Source organism: Pan troglodytes, chromosome 8, assembly GCF_028858775.2.
Source record: "Pan troglodytes isolate AG18354 chromosome 8, NHGRI_mPanTro3-v2.0_pri, whole genome shotgun sequence".
Classification (NCBI taxonomy): domain Eukaryota; kingdom Metazoa; phylum Chordata; class Mammalia; order Primates; family Hominidae; genus Pan; species Pan troglodytes.
In genome coordinates, this window is record NC_072406.2 from 80692369 (window position 1) to 80718013 (window position 25645).

At 41.9% G+C, this 25645-nt stretch overlaps 2 protein-coding genes and 1 pseudogene across 5 annotated transcripts in view; 1 reads left to right on the forward strand and 2 right to left on the reverse strand.

The window, feature by feature from the left end:
• DNA2 (DNA replication helicase/nuclease 2) overlaps nt 1-25645 on the reverse strand; it is a 109427-nt gene that overhangs the window by 58890 nt on the left and 24892 nt on the right. The window contains exons 1-6 of one of the 4 annotated variants that reach the window (XM_063817615.1): nt 21697-22306; nt 18715-18836; nt 18398-18464; nt 13705-13867; nt 12379-12447; nt 3220-8824 (exon numbers count right to left, since the gene is read on the reverse strand). In XM_063817615.1, coding sequence (XP_063673685.1) covers nt 8668-8824; nt 12379-12447; nt 13705-13867; nt 18398-18464; nt 18715-18834 — 576 coding nt within the window. In that variant the 5' untranslated portion in view covers nt 18835-18836; nt 21697-22306 and the 3' untranslated portion in view covers nt 3220-8667. Of the gene's footprint in view, nt 1-3219; nt 8853-12378; nt 12448-13704; nt 13868-18397; nt 18465-18714; nt 18837-21696; nt 22307-25645 lie in introns of those variants that run through there. The other 3 variants (XM_054660189.2, XM_054660190.2, XM_063817614.1) reach the window with 3 other exon arrangements.
• SLC25A16 (solute carrier family 25 member 16) overlaps nt 4332-25645 on the reverse strand; it is a 46190-nt gene continuing 24876 nt past the window's right edge. Inside the window, 5 exon segments of the mRNA NM_001428133.1 lie at nt 4332-8824; nt 12379-12447; nt 13705-13867; nt 18398-18464; nt 18715-18836. Coding sequence (NP_001415062.1) covers nt 8668-8824; nt 12379-12447; nt 13705-13867; nt 18398-18464; nt 18715-18836 — 578 coding nt within the window. The 3' untranslated portion in view covers nt 4332-8667.
• Nucleotides 24796-25247, forward strand: LOC129136194 (large ribosomal subunit protein uL24-like; annotated as a pseudogene).

Below are 25645 nucleotides of genomic sequence, written 5' to 3' on the forward strand. Positions count from 1 at the left end.
CTTCTAATTTCTAGAAGTTTCTGAGATTATTCCTTAGCTATTTAGTACACTTCACTACCTAGCCCTGGGGTTTTCTTTGTGGAAAGGTTTTTTTTTTTTTTTTTTGAGACGGAGTCTCGCTCTGTCACTCAGGCTGGAGTGCAGTGGCGTGATCTCGGCTCACTGCACACTCCACCTCCCGGGTTCACACCATTCTCCTGCTTCAGCCTCCCAAGTAGCTGGGACTACAGGCACCCACCACCACACCTGGGTAATCTTTTGTATTTTTAGTAGAGATGGAGTTTCACCGTGTTAGCCAGGATGGTCTCGATCTCCCGACCTTGTGATCCGCCCGCCTCGACCTCCCAAAGTGCTGGGATTACAGGCATGAGCCACCGCGCCTGGCCCTGTGGAAAGGTTTTTGATGATGAATTCAATTTATTATTTTTTTTTAGACGGATTTTGCGCTTGTTGCCCAGGCTGGAGTGCAATGGTGCGATCACGGCTCACCACAACCTCCACCTCCTAGGTTCAAGCAATTCTCCTGCCTCAGCCTTTCAAGTAGCTGGGATTACAGGCATGTGCCACCACGCCCAGCTAATTTTGTATTTTTAGTAGAGACGAGGTTTCTCCATGTTGGTCAGGCTAGTCTCGAACTCCCAACCTCAGGTGATCCACCCGCCTCAGCCTCCCAAAGTGTTGGGATTGCAGGCGTGAGCCACCACGCCCGGCCCTCAATTTCTTAATTTTTTGAGACAGGGTCTCACTCTGTCACCCAGACTGGAATGCAGTACTGCAATCACAACTCACTGTAGCCTTGACCTCCCTAGACTCAGTTGATCCTCCTACCTCAGCCTCCCAAGTAGCTGAGACTATAGGTGCACATCACTATGTCCAGGTATATTTTTAAAAGCAGACACAGGGTCTCACTATGTTGTTTGGGCTGGTCTCAAAATCCTGGGCTCAAGTGATCCTCCCATTTTGGCCTCCCAAAGTGCTGGGATTACAGGCATGAACTACTACGCCTGGCCTCACTTTCTTTAATTGGCTATGCAGATTTTCTGTTTCATCTATGTCAGTCTTGGTTGAATTTTTCAAGGTATTTTTCCATTTCATCTAAATTGTCAAATTTCTTTTTTATTGTTTTTTTTGTGTTTGTTTTTTTGAGACAGGTTCTGGCTCTATTATCTAGGCTGGAGTGCAGGCTAATCTCGGCTCACTGCAACTTTCCCCTCCCAGGATCAAGCCATCCTCCCACCTCAGCCTCCCAGGTAGTTGGGACCACAGGCGTGCGCGAACACACCCAGCTAATTTTTGTATTTTTTGTAGAGATGGCGTTTAGCCATATTGGCCAGGCTGTACTCCAACTCCTGAGCTCAAGCTGCCCACCCACCTTGGCCTCCCAAAATTCTGGGATTACAGGTATAAGCCACCACAAACGCCTGGCCCTTAATATCTTTTAAACATCTGTAGGATCCACAATGATGTCCTCTTTCTCATTCTTGAGATTTGGGGTTTATTTTCTCTATTGTCTTTTTAATTTTTATTTCTGTTTTTGTTTGTTTTTCAGACCGAGTTTCGCTCTTATTGCCCAGGCTGGAGTGCAATGGCGCGATCTCGGCTCACCACAACCTTCACCTCCCAGATTCAAGGAATTCTCCTGCCTTGGCCTCCCGAGTAGCTGGGATTACAGGCTTGCATCATCACACCTGGCTAATTTTTGTATTTTCAGTAGAGACAGGGTTTCTCCATGTTGGTCAGGCTGGTCTTGAACTCCTGACCTCAGGTGATCCAACCACCTCGGCCTCCCAAAGTGCTGGGATTACAGGTGTGATCCCAGCCTTTTATTTCTGTTTTAACTGCAAACCATCACTGACAAAGCAGTGATCTTTTTAAAAACATAATCAGACAATGATACCAGCTGAAAATCTTCAATAGTTTCCCATTGCATTCTTTTTTTTTTTTTTTTTTTTGATATGGAGTCTCACTCTGTTACCCAGTCTGGAGTGCAGTGGCGTGATCACAGCTCATTGCAACCTCCACCTCCTGGGTTCAAGCAATTCTCCTCCCTCAGCCTCCCAAGTCGCTGGTATTATAGACGTGCACCACCACGCCCAGCTATTTTTTGTATTTTTAGTAGAGACAGCATTTCACCATCTTGGCCAGGCTGGTATCAAACTCCTGACCTCAGGTGATTCGCCAGCCTCGGCCTCCCAAAGTGCTGGGATTACAGGTGTGAGCCACTGCACCCGGCCTTCCCATTGCATTTAGAATAAAAAACAAAATCATTACCATATCCTGTAAACGGCTACATGATCTGGCCTTTGTCTATTTCTTTCTTTTTTTTTTTTTTGAGATGGAGTCTTACTCTGTCACCAGGCTGGAGTGCAGTGGTGCGATCTCAGCTCACTGCAATCTCCACCTCCTGGGTTCAAGTGATTCATCTGCCTCAGCCTCCCGAGTAGCTGGGACTACAGGTGCACACCACCACACGCGGCTAAGTTTTGTATTTTTAGTAGAGATGGGGTTTCACCATGTTAGCCAGGATGGTCTTGATCTTTTTTTTTTTTTTTTTTTTGAGATTGCATCTCAGTCTGTCACCCAGGCTGAAGTGCAATGGCGTGGTCTCAGCTCACTGCCACCTCCGCCTCCCAGATTCAAGCGATTCTACCACCTCAGCCTCCCGAGTAGCTGGGACTACAGGCACATGCCACCACACCCGGCTAATTTTTGTATTTTTAGTAGAGACAGAGTTAACACTATGTTGGCCAGGCTGGTCTTGAACTCCTGACCTTGTGATCCGCCCACCTCAGCCTCCCAAAGTGCTGGGAATACAGTAGTGAGCCACCGTGCCTGGCCTGGTCTTGATCTCTTGACCTCGAGATTCGCCCACCTCAGCCTCCCAAAGTGCTGGGATTATAGGCATGAGCCACCACGCCCCACCGCCTTTGTCTATTTCTTTAACTCCATCTGTTGCTACTCCTTCACGCACAATACTTCAGTCACACCAGCCTTTCGGCAATTCCATTGTCAAACCAAACTTTTTCCTGTTTCAGGGTTTTTGTGCTTGGCGTTCTCTTCACCTGGGCCAGTCTTTCCCCTGAACTCTTTGCATGGCTGTTTCCTTTTCATCCTCCATGTGTCTGTTGAATGTACATATAGCACATCAAAGAAACCTTTCCTTGACCATTCTCAAGTAGCTTATTTACTGTTTTCATAAGCACTTTCCACAAGCTGTAATTATTTTATTGCTTGGTATGTTTATTGACAAGTTCAAATTTAATGACATGTTACAGTTTCATTTGAACAGTGTATTACTGTATTAAAGTATAGCATCATAGCTAAAAGAATAGGCTCTAGATTCAGACCGGCTGAATTTGAATCCTAGATCTGCCACTTACATGAACCTGGCCAAGTAATTTAATCTCCCTAGGCCTCGATTATTCCCATCTGTCAAAAAGAAATATTAAATGGTACTTATATCATAGTATTGTAATGGAGATTGAGCTAAGGCATCAAAGGTGCTTAAAACAAGGAATGCCACATAATTCTTCAGGAAATATACGTAATTGTTATTATTTATCACCAGTTTCTAGTGCCCAATACTAGAATGTGTCTGGGTTTCAAAGAATAGATGCGAGGAACTATGTAAAGTGTATGCTTGCTATACAAGTGTGTCAGGTATTATTGATCCAACTCTGCAAGGCAACCTATTAATTGTACATAGTTTGGGAATAATCCTTGGGGGAAAAAAATAAATAATTATACATAGGGTTTTTTAAAAAAACATTTTATATAAAAAAATGAGACAGAGTCTTGCAATGTTGCCCAGGCTGGGCTCGAATGCCTACGCTCAAGTGATCCTCCTCACTCAGCCTCCCAAAGGGCTAGAATTACAGACATGAGTCACTTCACCCAGCCATAAAAACTATTCATAAGTTTTATTTTATATATAGATATGATATGTATACATATATTTTTTATTTTATATATTCATTTATTTTTATTTTTTATTTTTGGGACAGAGTCTCACTCTGTCACCCAGGCTAGAGTGCAGTGGGGCAATCTTGGCTCACTGCAACCTCTGCCTTCTGGGTTCAAGCAATTCTCCTACCTCAGCCTCCTGAGTAGCTGGGACTACAGGCACCCACCACCATGCCTGGCTAGTTTTTATATTTTTAGTAGAGATGGGATTTCACCATGTTGGCCAGGATGGTCTTGATCTCCTGACCACGTGATCCACCCACCTTGGCCTCCCAAAGTGCTGGGATTACAGGCGTGAGCCACCATGCCCGGCCAGGTTTTATTATATATTTGCCACTCATGCTGGCAAATCAGCAATAAGACATTCCTGCGAAGCAAACCAAATGACTTTATTTCTAAATTGTTTATTTCTTGAACTATTTGTGCTTCATTTCTCCCTGCTAGAACATAAAGTCTTCAAAAACAGGGACTAACCCTTCCTTCTACCCACCAGTAAACATCACTGAGTACCACTCTGACGCCATACCCTGTGCTCCCTGCCCTTGAAGGAACCAGATATTGGGATGTGGGGACACTGATAAACAGGCAGTTAGCATAAAGTGTGGCACATACTCTATTAGAGAAATACCTGGTGTTATATGCTGATTTGGGAACCCAAATCAGATTGCAAGTACAGCTAACAAGTCTCCCAAGGGAAGTCCTCCATAATGCTGACACAAGGTCTGGCACACAATTGGTGCTGAATAAATGGATGGACAGTACCATGGTGAAGAATGGAATGAGGACAGGAGCACTGGCTCATGCCAGTAGTCCCAGCATTTTGGGAAGTCGGGCGGGGGCAGATCACTTGAGGTCAGGTATTCAAGACCAGCCTGGCCAACAGGGCAAAACCCAGCTCTACTAAATACACAAAAATTAGCTGGGCATGGTGGCGGGTGCTTGTAATCCCAGCTACTCAGGAGGCTGAAGCAGGAGAATCGCTAGAACCCAGGAGGTGGAGGTTGCAGTGAGCTGAGATCACACCACTGCACTCCAGCCTGGGCACTCCAGCCTGGGCAACAGAGTGAGGCTCTGTCTCAAAAAAAAAAAAAAAGAAAGAAAAGAAAGAAAAATACAAAACTCAGCTGGGCATGGTAGCACATAGCTGTAATCCCAATTACTTGGAAAGATGACTCGGGAAAATCGCTTGAACCCAGAGGTGGAGATTGCAGTGAGCCGAGATTGCACCACTGCACTCCAGCTTGGGTGACAGAGTTAAGACTCTCATTAAAAAAAAAAAAAAAAAAAAAAAAAAAGAATGTAATGAGATATTATTAAACATATCCAGTAACTTCTCCACCTTCTACAGGTAATTATTGAAAACTAGGAGGTATACCTCACTTATCAATCTGGAAACCAGACCACTGTCCCATTCTACAGACCAGAGAGCTATACCCACTGAGAGGTGGAAGAGAGGAACAATAAAGATCAAAAAAGAAATAAAATGTCAGTCTTCAAATGGAAGATAACCTGGCAAGATGCACTTTGGGTAATCTGAAATAAATCAGATATAAACACAGTCATTATTTTAAATATTCTTCCATTCTGACTTATGTTTAGCATTTGTGCTTCAATATGTAAACAGTTAAAAGAAAGAAATTGTCAAAACATGGATAAAATTTATTTTTAATATCCTCTGTATTCTATAACATATAGAATGCAAATTTTTATTTAAAAGATATTTGCAATCCCCTTTTACTGATAACATAACTGAGGTATCTTTTTTTTTTTTTTTTTTTTTTTTGAGATGGAGTCTTGCTCTGTCGCCCAGGTTGGAATGCAGTGGCACAATCTCGGCTCACTGCAAGCTCCGCCTCCCAGGTTCAAGTGATTCTCCTGTCTCAGCCTCCCGAGTAACTGGGACTACAGGTGCGTGCCACCACGCCCAGCTAATTTTTTGTATTTTTAGTAGAGATGGGTTTTCACCGTGTTAGCCACAATGGTCTCGATCTCCTGACCTCGTGATCCCCCCGCCTCAGCCTCCCAAAGTGCTGAGATTACAGGGGTGAGCCACCATGCCCGGCTCAATACTTATTTTATATACTTAAATTATCTTAACATTTAATAACAATAATTAGCTACAATGTGGTCTAGAAATGAAAATATACAAATGGTTTTAAGAACACATGTATTTCTTTTTTTTTTTCTTTTATACAGTCTCACTCTGTATAAAAGAAATTTTTGTACAGCCTTTTTTTTTTCTTTTATACAGTCTCACTCTGTATTAAAGAAATTTTTATACAGGCTTTTATACAGCCACCCAGGCTGGAGTGCAATGGCACAATCTTGGCTCACTGCAACCTGTGCCTCCTGGGTTCAAGCAATTCTCCCTGCCTTAGCCTCCCAAGTAGCTGGGATTACAGGCGCCTGCCACCATGCCCGGCTGATTTTTGTATTTTTAGTAGAGACAGGGTTTCTCCACGTTGGCCAGTCTGGTCTCGAACTCCTGACCTCAGGTGATCCACTCGCCTTAGCCTCCCAAAATGCTGGGATTACAGGCGTGAGCCACCACATCTGGCCAAGAACACATGTATTTCTACCTACTGGTACACTTATAAATCATACAAAGATACATACTTATTTTTAAAATAAAGGCTTTCAAAATGAAACCAGCTCATCAAATTTTTACCAAGGTATGACAAGAAACCTTTTATGTAAAGAAATAAAAATTGAAGCAAAAATAACACTTTCAATTTAGTTTTCCTTCTTTTGTTTGAAAGAAACGGGGTCTCACTATGTTGCCCAGGCTGGTCTCGAACTCCTGGGGTCAAGATATCCTCCCACCTCAGCCTCCCAAAGTGCTAGGGTTACAGGCAAGAGCCACCACGCCTGGCCTCAACTTAGTTTTCTAATGTCTCCTTTTTTTTGAGATGGAGGCTCATTCTGTCACCCAGGCTGGAGTGCAGTGGTGTGATCTCAGCTCACTGCAACCTCCGCTTCCTGAGCTCAAGCAATTCTCATGTCTCAGCCTCGCGAGTAACTGGGACTACAGGCACGAGCCACCACACCTGCTACTTTTTGTATTTTTAGTAGAGGTGGGGTTTCACCATGCTGATCTTAAACTCCTGACTTCAGGTGATCCACCCAACTCGGCCTCCCAAAGTGCTGGGAATAAAGGCGTGAGCCACCACACCCGGCCTTCTAATGTCTTTAAAGTCACATCAAAGGGCCGGGCGCCGTGGCTCACGCCAGTAATCTCAGCACTTTGGGAGACCAAGGTGGGCAGATCATGAGGTCAGGAGATCGAGGCCATCCTGGCTAACACGGTGAAATCCCGTCTCTACTAAAAATACAAAAATTAGCCAGGCGAATTTTTGGTGGTGGGCACCTGTAGTCCCAGCTACTTGGGAGACTGAGGCAGGAGAATCACTTGAACCCGGGAGGCAGAGGTTGCAGTGAGCTGAGATCGCGCCACTGCACTCCAGCCTGGGTGATAGAGCGAGACTCCATCTCAAAAAAAAAAAAAAAAAGTCACATCAGTTCTACAAATTACTCTTTCTGAACACAGAACTTTAAATATTCCCTTCCCATTTCTGACATGCTTATAATAAATCATAAAAAGTACTCTAAACAGAATAAATGGAATTCTTACATTTTAAAACATTTTCTTAATATAAAGGATAACAATTCAAATCATATTTTACATTTCTACGTCTTCATATTGCACTAAAATTATTTTACATGGAAGAACTAGTTGATGCATCATAATACCTTAGAAACATTTTTTGATATTCACATCTATATTAATATTTCACAGTCTACTTAAATATTCTAGTATAGAACAAATCATCTAACAAAAACAAATCTATAGTGCTACTTTTTTTTTTAAGAGCAAAGATATTCAGTATTTTTATTTCTGCCTCTAGGAAACACACTGACATTTTAAAACACATGTAAGTCACTCATAGTACCTCATAATAACATTTGAGCAAGACTTAGTCACTCATTCATTTATTAAGCGGGGTTTCATGATGTTGCATAGGCTGGCACGGAATTCCAGGGCTCAAGTGATCCTCTCACCTCAGCTTCCAGAGTAGCTGGGACCACATGCCTATCCCACCATGTCCAGCTTCTTCATTTATTTTTGTGTCTCTACATGGCTACTTTTTAAATACAACATTAATTTTATTTAAAAAATGAAGGAAAGAAGTGTTTTTCCTATTATCCAGTGGAGCATAATTGTGAGAAGAGAGATAACAAAAATAAAATGTCAATGCTGGCTGTTTCATAGAACTTAAAAATTCAATTCTCATTATTCTATTGCAATATAACCAACCCTGTTTATTTTAATAATAATAAACACTGTCAGTCTTTTAAAAACCATGATAACAATTAAAAACTTTGAAGAGCATGACAAAGCTAATGGCAACCTCTTGAACCCCGTTTTAAAGCTAGTTCTACTTCCAAATAAAACTTTAAAGCGGTTTAGCCAGCATCAGCTTAGGAATATTTTCTTCCATGTTCTAAGGTATAATGTTTGGCATCAAAAAGTATGGTAAGCACTTCTGATTTGTGACTAAAGAAAAAATAATCAAGTACTAAAATACCAGTGGCTCTTGTGACAGGGTAAATATCCCCATTCAAGTAATGTTCCCCCCACAATTATAGTAATGTTTCATTTCTCCCTCTGAGAATGTATTAAGAAAAACCAACCATAATTTTTTTTTAGTTGAGGTGAAAAAACTGCTTCATAAGTTCGTATGTTGTAAAAGCCACTGCTTGAGAGGGAATACAGCGAATGTAATTAAGAGATAAACCACGATAGAGTCCTTTTCGAATTCCATGGTGTCCATAGACATACTTCATAGTATCCCGCATGGTACTGAAAGACAATGATTAAATGATGACCTCTATGCCCACTCATGAAGAAACAATTTCAGGATCCATAATATCAATTTTGTTTTTTTGAGATGGACTCTTGCTCTGTCACCCAGATGGGAGTGTGGATTGCAGTGGCATGATCTTGGCTCACTGCAGCCTCTGCCTCCCAGGTTCAAGTGATTCTCCTGCTTCAGTCTCCTGAGTAGCTGGGATTACAGGCACGCGCCACCATGCCCAGCTAATTTTTGTAATTTTTAGTAGAGACGGGGTTTCTCCATGTTGCCCAGGCCAGTCTCAAACTCCTGACCTCAGGTGATCCACCCACCTTGGCCTCCCAAAGTGCTGGGATTACAGACATAAGCCACCGCGCCCGGCCCATAATATCAATTTTTAAAGAAGGTTAAATGCCATCTTGAATAGCTTTAGAAAGACAAATGTTATAACAAGTGAAAATTTTTTCATAATAAAAAGGCAAGTCATTCTAAACAAGTACAAGCATTATGCATCAAATTTCAGGACTCATTAGTACAACATATTTTGTTTGTACTATGTCTATGACATTTACTGGACAACACTATTTCATACTTATATTTGAAATACTAATGCAATCCTTTTAAAGGATGTATATCCAGTTGCCCTTTAAGCCTTTATTATAGCTCAAGTTGTATAGTATCAACAGCAGGTGGTTATAGAACTAAAGCTTGAAGGACTATCTTTCAGATTTCAGCAATGAACACTTTCCTGTTTCAGAGTTCTTCCTTTCCTTTCAAACCAATAATTTGGGCTTGGGCTTTCCCTTTCAATAGGCAATCTGGACCGAAATCTTTTCAAAAATCTTTTTTTTTTTTTTTTTTTTTTTTAAGAGACAGGTTCTCACTCTGTTGCCTAGGCTGGAGTGCAGTGGCAATCATAGCTCACAACAGCCTCCAACTCCTGGGCACAAGCAATCCTCCCACCTCAGCCTCTTCAGTAGCTGAGACTACAGGCACACACCACCATGCCTCACTAAATTTTTTGTTTGTTTTTAGTTAAAAAAAATTTTTTTAGAGCCAAGGTCTTACAATGTTTTCCAAGCTGATCTCAAACTCCTGGCCTCAAGTGAACCTCCCACCTCAGCCTCTCAAGTAGCTGGATACAACAAGCACAGGGTAATGCTCCCAGCCCAAAAAATCTTTTGGGTGAACACGGCAATCCAAATTCATGAACAAATGTTCTGCTCTTCCCCTGAGAGACAACATATCACCAATCAAATGGAATGGTTCTAAATTACTATAAAGAAAACTCTGGAGCTGTGCTATACAATCACAGCAGCCACTAGCCACATATGGCTATTAAGCACTTGAAATGTGGCAGTCCAAATCAAGACGTGCTGTGAGTGTAAAATACACCCTGGATTTCAAATAGTTTGTATTTTAAAAAAAGAAACAAAATAATGAAATGTTGAGGTGATAACAGTTTAGGTTAAACAAAAAATATTTTTAACAATTATATATATATTTTTTCTTCTTTTTCTTTTCTTTTTTATTGACACGCAGTCTCGCTGCCAGGCTGGAGTGCAGTAGCACGATCTCGGCTCACTGCAACCTCCGTCTCCTGGGCTCAAGTGATTCTTGTGCCTCAGCTTCCTGAGTATCTGGGACTACAGGCGCACACCGCCACACCCAGCTAATTTTTTTGTATTTTTAGTAGAGATGGGGTTTCACCATGTTGACCAGGATGGTCTCGATCTCCTGACCTTGTGATCCTCCCGCGTCAGCCTCCCAAAGTGCTGGGATTACAGGTGTGAGCCACCGCGTCCCGGCCCTTTTTCTTTTTTAGACAGAGTCTCGCTCTGTCACCCAGGCTGGAGTGCAGTGGCATGATCTTGGCTAACTGCAACCTCCGCCTCCCAGGTTCAAGCAATTCCCTGCCTCAGCCTCCTGAGTAGCTGGTATGACAGGCACCTGCCACCAGCCCAGCTAATTTTTTTTGTATTTTTAGTAGAGACAGGTTTCACCATCTTGGCCAGGTTGGTCTTGAACTCCTGACCTCATGATCCACCCACCTCTGCCTCCCAAAGTGCTGGGATTATAGGCGTGAGCCACTGGGACAGGCCTTTTTTGTTTTTTTTGAGACAGAGTCTCACTCTGTCACCTAGGCTGGAGTACAGTGGCGCCATCTCAGCTCTTTGCCTCCTGGGTTCAAGCAATTATCGTGCCTCAGCCTCCTAAGCAATATTTTTTTTTTTTTTTTTTTGAGATGGAGTCTCACTCTATCGCCCAGGCTGGAGTGCAGTGGTGCGATCTCGGCTCACTGCAAGCTCCGCGTCCCAGGTTCACACGATTCTCCTGCCTCAGCCTCCCGAGTAGCTGGGACTACAGGTGCCTGCCACCACACCCGGCTAATTTTTTGTATTTTTACTAGAGACGGGATTTCACCGTGTTAGCCAGGAGTACCAGACCAGCCTTGCCAATGTGGTGAAACCCCGTCTCTCCTAAAAATACAAAAATTAGCCAGGCGTGGTGGCAGGTACCTGTAATCCCAGGTACTCGGGAGGCTGAGGCAGGAGAATCGCTTGAACCCGGAAGGCAGAGGTTGCAGTGAGCTGAGTTCGTGCCATTGCACTCCAGCCTGGGGGACAAGAGTGAGACTTTGTCTCAAAAAAAAAAAAAAAAAAAAAAAACACAAAACCTCTAAAATAATATTTTTTTTTATAGAGACAAGGTCTCACTGTGTTGCCTGGGCTGGTCTTGGACTCCTGAGCTCAAGTGATCCTCCCACCTTGGCCCCCCAAATTGCTCGGATTACAGGCATGAGCTACCACAACTAGCCTAAATTTAATATTTTCTTTGTTTTTTTTAGTTTGTTTTTGTTTTTTTTATTGAGATGGAGTCTCACTCTGTCACCAAATTGGCTCACTGCAACCTCCACCTCCCTAGTAGATGGGATTACAGGCACCCGACACCACATCTGGCTAATTTTTGTATTTTTAGTACAGATGGGGTTTCATCATGTTGGCCAGGCTGGTCTCAAACTCCTGACCTCAGGTGATACGCCCTCCTCGGCTTCCCAAAGTGCTAGGATTACAGGCACAAGCTATCGTGCCTGGCCCTAAATTAAATTTTTAACAGGAGGATTAGAACCTGATTATAGACCAGGCAGGCAGGCAGATCACTTGAGGTCAGGAGTTCAAGACTAGCCTGGCCAACATGGTGAAACCTTATTTCTACTAAAAATACAAAAAATTAGCCAGTCATGGTGGTGGGTGTCTGTAATCCCAGCTGCTTGGAAGACCGAGGCAAAAGAATCACTTGAACCCAGGAGGCGGAGGTTACAGTTAGCCAAGACCATGCCACTGCACTCCAGCCCGGGTGACAGAGTAAGACTGCATCTCAAAAAAAAAAAAAAAAAAAAAGAACCTGATTGCCTGATTGTAATCTTATAAAGTTACCAAAATAAACTTCGGGAGATAAAACGGAAGATACAGACTATTGGTCAAACTAGAGTCCTATCTCCTTACTGAGTTTAATGTTACATTTCCTAAAGAAAATGAACAATGACATATGATGAACTTACAGGCACTTTTCAAATTCCGGCAGAACAGTTCCTAATTGCATTCGCCGACGAGTCACATCAAATGGGTAGCTAAAAGAAGAAAAAGGCATAAAGAATTAAAAATTTTTGGTTTTCTACTCAACAACTATTGAATACAAAGCCCTATAAATTCAAAGAAATAATGTGTTACTGCTCTTATTGTTCTGTCTAACCTAGGAGTCGGGATATAGGCATATGAATAAAATCAATTAACAATACAGAGATCTTTGCTTATGTGATCCCTCTGATTAGAGGATTCTTCTCTCCCATCACCGTAATATCAAGTTCTGTTCATTCCTAAAGGTCAAATTAAATGCCAGTTCCTGAAGAAACAAACTGGCTGCTTTTCATTGTTGAACACTAATATACAGTTTCTCAACACTGGCACTACTGACATTTTCGGTTGGATCATCCTTTGTTGTGGGGAACTGTCCTGTGCACTAGAGATGTTTAAGCACATCCCTGACCTCTTCCCACTAGGTGCCAGTAGCACTCTCCCAGCTGTGACAACCAAAAATGTCTCCAGACATTAACAAATGTCTACTGGTGGTAAAATCACCCCCAGTTGAGAATTGCTCTAATGCTATGCAGCAAGTCCCCTTGAATACAGTAGACCAATACAAAATTTTCCATAAGGGCTAAAACTAATAATACAGATAACTGCCTGAAATTAAATACACAATATACAAATGCAATCTCTTTTTTTTTTTTTGAGATGGAGTCTCACTCTGTCGCCCAGGCTGGAGTGCAGTGACGCAATCTTGGCTCACTGCAACCTCTACCTCCCAGGTTCAAGCAATTCTCTGCCTCGACCTCCCGAGTAGCTGGGATTACAGATGGCTGCCACCACACCCGGCTAATTTTTGTGTTTTTAGTAAAGACGGGTTTTCACCATGTTGGCCAGATGGTCTCAATCTCTTGACCTTGTGATCCACCCGCCTCAGCCTCCCAAACTGCTGGGATTACAGACGTGAGTCACTGCGCCCACCCTCTTTCTTTTTTTCTTAGGGGCAAAGTCTCACTATGTCTCCCAGACTGGCCTCAAACTCCTGGGCTCAAGCAATCCTCCTGCCACAGTCTCCCAAGTAGCTGGGACAATAGGCAGCACTACTGCATCCAAACATGTAATTATTTATAATATGCTTAAAGTGCACACACATCTGAGAAAATGTATTAAATTGAGACCTATATTTTGCAAGGGATCCTCTTTTTGAATAATCTATTAGAAAAAATAAATGATTAAACAATGCTGAAAATCAGGACTGGGTAACTATAATTTGATTAAATTAAATTAGTGGAGAAACTTACGATATTGTCTGCGCTATTGCTCCAGCAACACCACCACAAAGTAAGTTTACGTGAGTTTTCAAAACTAAGACATTAGGATTGTCTGATGAAGGTCTGCCAAGAAGGGTAGGAGCATGGGAAAGCCCAACACTCTTCAAGGTACCAAAAGTAAAAAATGAAACACCTGAAAAACAAAAAATAAATTCACCATGATGCTTAACATAACATGAGCTGTGAAAAAGACACCATTCTTAAATAATAAACACATTTCCTAATTTCTGGTGTTTGGCTTAATTTAAAATAGAAAGATTTGTGTACATAAATAACCTAAAGATGACAAAATTACCACCAATAAAAAATTATAGCTTTGGTTTTCATGCACCACTGAAGTTTACTGCACTGAAGGAGGCTATAGTGAATATAATGCCACTTTATATGTGGGAAAAAACCAAAGTTTTCCAAGGTTTCACATGAGAAAAATTAAATTCATGATTATTAATTACAAGGAAATGTGACAACTTAACATTTAAAATAACAATGATGGCCGGGCGTGGTGGCTCACACCTGTAATCCCAACACTTTGGGAGGCTGAGGTGGGCGGATTACCTGAGGTCAGGAGTTCGAGATCAGCCTGACAAACATAGAGAAACCCCATCTCTACCAAAAATACAAAATTAGTCGGGTGTGGTGGCGCATGCCTGTAATCCCAGCTACTCGGGAGGCTGAGGCAGGAGAATCATTTGAACCCAGGAGGCGGAGTTTGCGGTGAGCTGAGATCACGCCATTGCACTCCAGCCTGGGCAACAAGAGCGAAACTCCGTCTCAAACACAAAACAAAACAAAACAAAAAAACAGTGATGGTGATAATGTAAGATACAGGCAAAAATTAAGAAGTGAAAAAGCATTTTTATTTTAACTAAGTGTCTAAGTTTGTCTTCAAGGAAGAATTGTGACCACGAGAGAAGCGTTTATGTTAATTCACAAAACACGTAGAATCTAATAAAAATAGTATGCAGGTAGTGCTTGTTAAACATTACATGATACTAGAACCATTAAGGTTGTTTATTAATAAAATTAAGAATGAAATTCAGGGAGGGAAAAAAGTAAATAAATATGAAATTCAAGCGTTCCTCCCAACTAAGCATTACTCAAGATATTGTGATGTTTATTGAATTGGCCAGGCGCGGTGGCTTATGCCTGTAATCCCAGCACTTTGGGAGGCTGAGGCAGGCAGATCACAAGGTCAGGAGTTTGAGACCATCCTGGCCAACGTGGTGAAACCCTGTCTCTACAAAAAATACAAATATTAGCTGGGTGTGGTGGTGCGCGCCTGTAGTCTCAGCTACTCAGGAGGCTGAGGCAAGAGAATTGCTTGAACCTGGGAGGCGGAGGATGCAGTGATCTGAGATGGCAACACTGCACTCTAGCCTGGCAACAGAAGGAGACTCTGTCTCAAAAAAAAAAAAAAAGAAAAAAAGATTCATAAGGGATTTCTCTTACCAAATATAAAGACTCATTATGAAACTGCCGTAGCCCATGTGGCAGCTCACACTTGTAATCCTAACACTTATGGAGGCTAAGGTGGGAGGATTGCTCAAGCTCAGGAGTTTGAGACCAGCCTGGGTAATATAGTGAGAACTCATCACTACAAAAAATGTTTTAAAGGAGGTAGATGCAGTGTTACGTGTCCGCAGTCCCAGTTACTCAGGCAGCTGACGTGGGAGGATAACCTGAGCTGAGGGAGGTCAAGGCTGCAGTGAGCCACAGTTGCACCACTGCCCTCAGCTATGATTGCACCACTGCACTCCAGCCTGGGCAACACAGCGAGACTCTATGTCAAAGAAACAAACTCTGCACTAATATTATTTTTTTAAGATGACTGGGAAAAGAAGAGACTTTTTTTTTTTTTTGAAACAGAGTTTTACTCTTGTCACCCAGGCTGGAGTGCAATGGTGCGATCTTAGCTCACTGCAGCCTCCGCCTCCTGGGTTCAAGTGATTCTCTTGCCTCAGCCTCCTGAGTAGTTGGGATTACAGGCATGCGCCACCACGCCTGGCTAATTTTTGTATTTTTAGTAGAGATGGCGTTTCATCATGTTGGTCAGGTTGGTCTCAAACTCCTGACCTCATGATCCACTCCCCCTCGGCCTCCCAAACTGCTGGGATTACAGGTGTGAGCCACTGTACCCGGCCAGGAAGAGACTATTTATAAAATGGTGCCAAGTCAAAAGTGAAGGGGAAAAAAACAAAAACTTCCTTAACAAAGAAAACAAATACTTCCAGACAGATTAGTGGCATATATATAAAATGCTAAACGTTAAAAATCATTCTCAGAAGAAAATTTTTTTGACACAATAGACTATCCATAGAAGAATAGATTGATGCATTCGACTACCTTAAAATTTGAATTTCTGAACCACTAGAACAGCTAAAAAATATACTTTTTTTTTTTTTCAAACTGGGACAGGGTCTTACTCCGTCATTCAGGCTGGAGTAGAGTGGCATGATCACAGCTCGCTGAAGCCTCAACCTCCTAGGCTCAGGCAATCCTCTTAACTCAGCTTCTCAAGTAGCTGGGACCACCAAGCCTGGCTAATTTTAGAAAATTATTTGTAGAGACAAATTCTCCCCATGCTGCCAAGGCTGGTCTCAAATTCCTAGGCTCAAGTAATCCTCCTGCCTCAGCCTCCCAAAGTGCTGGGATTATAGGTGTGAGCCACCATGCCTGGCCACACCACATTTTAGTTTGCTATTAGTGCACTGTTTTTTTGTTGGTGGTTTTTTTTTTCTTTTTTGAGACAGAGTTTTGCTCTTGTGGCCCAGATTGGAGTGCGATGGTGCAATCTTGGCTCACTGCAACCTCCGCCTCCTGGGTTCAAGCAATTCTCTGCCTCAGCCTCCCAAGTAGCTGGGATTACAGGCATATGCGACCACGCCCAGCTAATTTTGTATTTTTAGTAGAGACGGTGTTTCTCCATGTTGGTCAGGCTGGTCTCAAACTCCTGACCTCAGGTGATCCACCTGCCTTGGCCTCACAAAGTGCTGGGATTACAGGCATGAGCCACCGCACCGGCCCTTGTTGTTGCTTTTTTGTTTGTTTGATTTTTAGAGACAAGGTCTCACTCTGTCACCCAGGAGGGTGTCCATTCTTTTGCATGAAGCTCCTACACTAGGCCCTAACAGACCAGACTAAAAATCAAAACAGAGTCACCATGCTTAAGTTCCACACTACCAAACTAAAACTAGTTGTTACCTGACCTCCTGAGAAATTAGGAGAAAGAAGTGACAGCCACTTTCTCTAACAGGCCAGTTTCAATCTTGAATAAGCTTGATAGTAAACTTCTCTCTGTTTGTTTGCTTGCTTGCTTGCTTGCTTGCTTGCTTGCTTGCTTGCTTGCTTGCTTGCTTGATTGACTGACTGACTGATTTAGAAATGGAGTCTCACTCTTTCGCCCAGGCTGGAGTGCAGTGGCATGATCTCGGCTCACCACAACCTCCGCCTCCCGGGTTCAAATGATTCTCCTGCCTCAACCTCCTGAGTAGCTGGGATTACAGGCACACGCCACCAAGCCAGCTAATTTTTGTATTTTTAGTAGAGATGGGGTTTCATCATGTTGGCCAGGCCAGTCTCAAACTCAGGTGATCCACCCGCCTTGGCATCCAAAAGTGCTGGGATTACAGGCTTGAGCCACCACACCCGGCTCCTTTTGCTTTAATACTTACACAAAAAAGGTAGCCTAATATAACCTGAAGTTAACTAGTGATTTTTCTATTTTATTCTTCCTGTCCCCAACTTACAAGGATAGTAACTTTGAACTGAGCAACCTGATTGTTCATTGTTTCTGCTTTCTTCAACCCTTCCTCCATATAAAATCAACTCCTTCGGGTCTAGTCATTCCAACACTTACTCTATTTTTATGAAATGAAGTATTGCCCAATTCTAGAATTGCAAAATAAAGCCAACTGAGGTGTTTAAACTAAACTGGCTGCAATTTTGTCTTGTAACATAACTGTATGTAAATCCACAATTACCTCAAAATAAAAAGTTTAGTTTAAAAAAAAAACAGGACTGCTGGGCACGGTGGCTCACGCCTGCAATCCCAGCACTTTGGGAGGCCAAGGCGGGTAGATCACCTGAGGTCGGGAGTTTGAGACCAGCCTGACCATGGGCAGGAGAATCGCCTGAACCCAGCAGGTGGAGGTTGCAGTGAGCCGAGATCACGCCATTGCACTCCAGCTTGGGCAACAAGAGCAAAATTCCGTCTCAAAAAAAAAAAAAACAGGACTGTAAACAAGGTAATAAATGGAGATTAGAGAACTATAGGTATCCTTATTTTTCTTCTTTCTACTTTTCTATATTTTCAAAATTTGCCATAAGTCTTCATTATTTATAATGAGACAAAAACCACTTTTCAACTCCTATTTTTAATTAACATGCTCATAAAACCTAAATGTTTAACATCATCTAATGTAAGTGTGTGTTAACAAGACTACAGCTGGCTCAGATATTAAGAAAAAGATGTAAAGTACTTCTCCACTTATTATACACGAATAGTCATCTTTATATCCAAGATATTATTATGTGACCATCCATAAATCATTTCTTATTAAAAGTACTTAACAGATAACATCTTTTTATATTACCATTTCAGAAAAAAAAAAAGGTAACAAATTTTAAACATGCAAATTAGGATTCTGGCAAATTTGAAACATACCTGCATATGGAGCCATTCCTAAAATAGTAGGCATCAGACCTCTGTAAAATCCAAAGAAACCACCTTCCTTTTGAGTGAAGGAAAATTGCAAGTGAGATTACATTGTGCTCATTATCATAAACATCAAAGAAAAAATCACACTTTATAACAGAAAAATTATTCTGGGATCCACCCTGAAACACAAAGATGTGTTTTCATAATTATTGTTATTAACATCAATAATTATAAGTAAAAGAATAATTACTTATATGACATTCAAAATATTTTCCTAAGTATAAAAGGGCATGTTATAGATGAGGAAGGTAAATATGAAATACCTTTGCATAAATTGTTTTGAATGCATGAATAATTCCTGTATAGGTGTGTTCCCCTTTCACCTGGAATGCTAGGCGGACCCTAACCATGTCAAGAGGGTAAGTACAGATAACTGCTGTCATACCTGAAAAGAAAGTAGAAATTTAAAGGTAAAATGAATTTTTGATATATACATATATTCCCCTATCATTAGTATTATTCTCAATATTATGGCAATGGTGAAAACCCAATAAAATCAAAGGTGATATTACTGACAGAATTATACCATATCATTAGATGGAAAACAACCTAGTAAGTGAAGGGTCAGTTTGTAAAAAATGTTTTCAAGTTCTTCTCACTGTGAAGTTATACTGTTAGCACCAAAATGGTACAGTGTACAGTGTAAGGGAATCATGAGATTTTTTTTTTTTTAATTATTCTACTATTTATGTATTCCCAGTTAAGATATCAGAAAGGAAACACAGTAGGCTCTCCTGATCCATTGTTTCCACATCCATGGATTGAAGCAACCATGGACGGAAAATGTAGTGAGGTCTACAATGGTTGCATCTGTAATGAACATGTACAGATTTTTTGGTCACTATTTCCTAAACCATATACTATAACAGGTATTTACATAGCATTTACATTATATTAGGTATTATAAGTAATCTACACCCAGCCCAACTCCATCTATTTCTTAATTCCTTTTCCCATGTTCCGAGTTTTCTGGTTACTGGCTGAAGGTGGTTTAATAGGCCAGGCGTGGTGGCTCACGCCTGTAATCCCAGCACTTTGGGAGGCCGAGGCAGGTGGATTATGAGGTCAAGAGATCGAGACCGTCCTGGCCAACATGGTGAAACCCCATCTCTACTAAAAATACAAAAATTAGCTGGGTGTGGCGGCACATTCCTGTAGTCCCAGCTAGTCGAGAGGCTGATGCAGGAGAATCACTTGAACCCAGGAGGCGGAGGTTGCAGTGAGCTAAGATCACACCACTGCAGTCCAGCCTGGCAACATAGTGAGATTCCAGGAAAGAAAAGAAAAGGAGGGGAGGGAAGGGGAGGAGGGAGGGGAGGGGAGAGGGGAGGGGAGGAGAGAGAGAGACAGAGAGAGAGAGAAAGAGAGAGAGAAAGGAAGGAAGGAAGAGGTTTAATAGAAAATCACTGTGGGAGCTAGGCATGCTCACACCTGTAGTCCCAACACTTTGGGAGGCTGAGGTGGACAGATCACCTGAGGTCAGGAGTTCGAGACCAGCCTGGCCAACATGGTGAAACCCCATCTCTACTAAAAATAAAAAAATTAGCTGGGCCTGGTGGCACGCGCCTGTAGTCCCAGCTACTTGGGAGGCTGAGGCAAGAGAATCACTTGAACCCTCAGGAGGCGGAGGTTGCAGTGAGCCGAGACAGTGCCACTGCACTCCAGCCCGGGCGACAAGAGTAAAACTGCATCTAAAAAAAAAAAAAAGTAAAAAGAAAAGAAAACAAAATCACTGTGGGAGTTAATGTAGTGGTTAAATAATGAATTGGTAGGAAACAAGAGTACCCAGAAATTTGTAAAGGTAAAGGAGGTGTGTGGGTACCATGGCTCACTCCTTTTAATCCCAGCACTTTGGGAGGCTGAGGTGAACGGATCGCTTGAGCCCAAAAGTTCGAGAACAGCCTAGGCAACATAGCAAAACTTCGTATTTATTTAAAAAATAGGCCGGATGTGGTGGCTCACACCTGTAATCCCAGCACTTTGGGAGACCGAGGTAGGCGGATCACTTGAGGTCAGAAGTTCCAGACCAGCCTGGCCAATATGGTGAAACCCCGTCTCTACTAAAAATACAAAAATTAACCAGGTGTGATGGTGGGCACCTGTAATCTCAGCTACTCTACTCGGGAGGCTGAGGCAGGAGAATCCTTGAACCTGGAAGGCAGAGGTTGCGGTGAGCCAAGATGACACCACTGCACTCCAGCCTGGGTGACACAGCCAGACTCTGTCTCAAAAAATAATAATAATAAACTATTAACTTTTGACTTATAATCAAAATTGACCAAAATGGTCAAAAGTTAAAAGAGTATATACTCTAGGGCCGGAAACGGTGGCTCACGCCTGTAATCCCAGCACTTTGGGAGGCCCAGGCGGGTGGATCACTTGAGACCAGGAGTTGGAGACCAGTCTGGGCAACACAGTGAAACCCTGTCTCTACTAAAAACACAAAAATTAGCCAGGCGTGATGGTGGGTACCTGTAATCCCAGCTACTCAGAAGGCTGAGGCAGGGAATCCTTGAACCCGGGAGGCAGAGATTGCAGTGAGCCAAGATCATGCCACTGCACTCCAGTCTGGGCAACAGAGTTAGACTATGTCTCAAAAAAAAAAAAAAAAAAGAGAAAAGAGTATAAACTGTAGAGTGCACCTCCTTGTTTCAAATTAGACTCTACTACTAACTAGATATATGACCCTGATCAAGTTACTTAACCTGGGTTTCAATCCTGTTATCTGTCAAATGAGTATCATAATAAGTGGGTACCCAAATCAGGGTTTTGTAAAGATTAGGTGAGCTAACATATGTAAATGCTTAAAATAATTCCTGGTACATAGTAAAGGTTATATATGTGTTAGCTATTATTCTCATGTATTCTATTGAAACTATGTACTTTTTTACCCTTTCCTTTGAGAATCAATTCATTTATCTCCTCTTCTTGCATCCCCTTGCCCCCCATCTGTGTCCTGCACATCAAAGCTCACAAATTTGAATTAAAAGGGAAGCACAATCAGAGAATTACTGAAGAGGAATATGTAACAACGTGGGAATTCAGCTTGCCTGCTGCTAGTAATCAGACTGACATCCATAACAATCATTCAGAGGGTGACTGAGGTTTTCAATTCATGAAGCTACAGTCTCCCATTGGGCCTCTTTTCTCCATTCACACACTCCTTACTATTCTACCTAACACTTCTTTTAAGAAGGCCAAAAAAGCCCTCGATGTACAAATAAGGCAAATCAGAAACTGCTTACCTTGAATAGTGGTGGTAACAGCTTTCTTCTTCCCTCAGTTTACAACTACAATCCAATACAAATAGTAGAATATGTTTACCTACCAGGAAGCAATGAGACTCAATCAAGCTGAGACTTGCTTTCAATTTTTATGAATGTGCAAACTCTTCTCTTTCCCTCTCTTAAGTCAAGAAACTAAGGACATAAAGATGAATCTAAACAAAGTCAGACTTTTTTCTCTAAATTCTCATCATCTTACTGTCTCTACAGTCTAGAATCCCAGGAGTTATGGGAAACCTGAGAACATATTTTAACCAGCAATTACATTAGAAATCATATTTAGAAAGTATGGTAATTATGAATTATTTATTGTGTTCCAGAAATAAACACAAAAGACTTTTTTTCCTCTTTTTGTTGAGATGGGGTCTCGCTCTGTCACCCAGGCTGGAATGCAGTGGTGTGATCACTGCACACTGCAGCCTCAAACTCCTGGGCTCAAATGTTCCTCCTACCTCAGCCTCCTAAGTTGCTGGGATCACAGGTGTGCATCACCTGACCTAGCTACAAAGGATTTCTTAAAAAAGGAACTAACATTACAAGGAGAGAGTAAAGGGAAGGAAGAAATTAAGATTAGAAATTGCATAATACAGGGTTGAAGTATATGGACATTTACAGACCCTCATCAATTCATCCTCTCCCGCAACTTCTCAATGAATACGGAAGTGGATTTGTTCTCAAAGACAGCTTCTCACCACGCTCCATTCCCATCTGAGGCTGACATAGTGGGAGCAGCATCCAGAGTCCATGTACATATTCAAAGAGATTAAAGTTTGATAAAAATACATAGATTCTAAATATATACTTTAGACAAAAGAAGGACTCCAAGCATCATAGATACAAAAGCTAAGCCACAAAGCTAAGCAAATTGGTCTGGAGTAGGAGTCCAGTTCTATAATAGTTTGTCCTTCGGAAACACGTTACTACTTCAAGGTTGACTAAATATCAGTTATGAACAACCAAAATACACCTGTCTATAGTTGTGTGCAATCTCTGATGAGTGTGACAACTAAAATTATGTTCTTAGAGTAGGTTCTAGTGAGAAAAAATTCAGTTATGACACTCATGAGCCACAATAGAAACCATTATAACACAAAAGAATAACTGTATGTCTTTTTCTTCTTACTTCTAACATGTTTTTTTTTTTTAATTTTTTTTTTTCCAAGACGGAGTCTTGTTCTGTTACCCAAGCTGGAACGCTGTGATGTGATCTCGGCTCATTGAAACCTCCGCCTCCCGGGTTCAAGTAATTCTCCTGCCTCAGCCTCCCAAGTAGTTGGGATTACAGGCGTGCGTCAAGACACCTGCCTAATTTTTGTATTTTTAGTAGAGATGGGGTTTCACCATGTTGGCCAGGCTGGTCTTGAACTCCTGACCTCATGATCCACCCCACCTTGACCTCCCAAAGTGCTAGGATTACCCACCGTACCCTGCCTTTATTTTTATTTTTGAGGAAATGGGGTCTCATTGTGTTGCCCAGGCTAGTCTTGAATTCCTGGGCTCAAGCAATCCTCCCTCCTTAGCCTCCCAAAGAACTGGGTTTATAGAGTATATGCCTCTTGTGCAGGATTCTCACACAGAAATCACAGATCTCTGATACCTGTACAACGTAAGTAAAAAAGCCAAAGGACTTAAGAGTAGAGGCCTAAGCATCATGCCACTCCCCCACTCCCACAAATCAGGACTCAAATTCTATTAATCAGAACTTACCTACATTCCAATTTTCAAAAATTCAAGAGTTGGACTACCAGCTCAGAAGAGCAATTTTTCCAAACACGTAGGAAGCTTGTTGCTTTTGAATTCTGGATCAGAGCTCAAGAGAGATTTTCTTTTATTGTTAACTTTTTCTTTCTTTTTTTTTTTTTTTTTGAGACAGAGTCTCATTCTGTCACCGTGCCCGGCCCTAGAATTCCCTTTTAAATATAAAAGTATTTGGAAGGCCAGGCGCAGTGGCACGTGTCTGTAGTCCTAGCTACTTGGGAGGTTGAGATGGGAGGATTGCTTCAGGCCAGGAATTCAAGACCAGTCTGAGCAAAATAACTTCTCATTTTTCTGTCTCTACAAAAAAAAATTAAAATTAGCCAGGCATGATGGCATGTGCCTGCAGTCCTGGTTACCCAGGAGGCTGAGCGGGGAGGACTGCTTGAGCCCAAGAGTTAGAGGCTGCAGTGAACTATCATCTCAGCACTGCACTCCAGCCTGGGCAACAGAGCAAAACCCTGTCTCTGAAAAAAAGAAAACAAAAAGTTATTTGGGAAAGGTGCCTACAAGCCTCTTTGAGATTCTCAAAGTACTGTGAGCACGTGGTTCTAATAATCATTGGAGTATACCGTATGGTCATTCTGGTTGCAGATGTCCAGCCTCTGCTGTGATTGGCTACTGCCTTTGCCATAGTGGTTGTTAAATATTTTGAATATCACCATTATTTACAACTAAAATATTCCCTACATTACAAATGAAACAAAAAGGAGAATAAAGAATTCAGGTTTCTGACTTAAAAGCATCCAAAAAGTCATTGGCATGGAAGGATTAATAACATTCCCTTGTGTTCATGGAGGACTTCAGATCTTTCAGACTATTTTTACAGCAATTCTTTATGCTGACCCTCAGAACAACTGAGATAGAGGAGAAAGAATGGGAAAAAGGAGGGTTGGGGGAGAGAGAGAGAGAGAAACCACAAGCTCCTCTTTAACAAACATACAGGCAAGTTACAGAGGTTTTGGGTGATCTGCCCATGGTCAAAGGGAAGGTGAGTAACGGAGGCCAGGCAGGATCCCAGCAAGTGTTCTGTCCACTCAACCACCAAGCTTTGGACCGGAACAGCAAGTAGGAGCAGACCAAAGAGCACAACAAGCGGAACTCAGCTCATCACTTCTAGGTTCTAACACTTTCCTTCTTTTTTTCTCTACTCTTTATCTTGTCACGTTTAGTTCCATGGAAACTGGCAGAGCCAGATGGATTTCAGACAACTAAAACATACATGGGGAAAGAAGGAGACCTTCCTTAAAAATACAAACCCTTCTCTTCCCTTTTGCGGCCATCACCGAAGCAGGAGCGGCCAAAATGAAGTTCAATCCCTTTGTGACTTCCAACCGAGGCAAGAAACGCAAAAGGCGTTTCAATGCAATATCCAACATTAGCAGGAAGATTATGTCTTCCCCTCTTTCCAAAGAGCTGAGACAGAAATACAATGTGTGATCCATGCCCATCCGAAAGGTTTTGATGAAGGTAAGATTGTATGAGGACACTATAAAGGTCAGCAAATTGGCAAAGTAGTCCAGGCTTACAGGAGGAAATGTCATCTACACTGAGTGAGTGCAGTGGGAAAAGGCTAATGGCACAACTATCCATGTAGACATTCACCACAGCAAGTGGTTCTCACTAGGCTAAAACTGAACAAAGACGGCAAAAAGATTCCTGAACAGAAAGCCAAATCTCGCCAAGTAGGAAAGGAAAAGGGCAAATACAAGGAAGAAACAATTGAGAAGAGGCAGGAATAAAGTAATCTTATATACAAGCTTTGATAAAAACTCGAAATAAAAAAAAGAAAATACAAACCTTGATCTCAATCTTTAGGTTTCCTTTTGCTGGCCAACTGAGATTTAGTATGTATTGGATTGTAGTTGTAGGACGAGGGACAGGGAAAAGTTTTTAAAAAGCTTTAAAATAAGCTACGTTAAAATGATCATTAAAAACACCACTTTTTACTTTGGCAAATATAAAATTTCCAAAGTTACATTTAGAAGCCTTAACAAAAGTAGAGGAGCAAAGATACCAGACATAAATTAATCATAAGATCCATTTCAAGTGTTTCAATCACAGGAGAAAAATATAAATTGTAATTACTTAAACATAGTTATACAAAGTCTAGCTCTGTTGCCAACGCTGGAGTGTAGTGACGCGATCTGGGCTC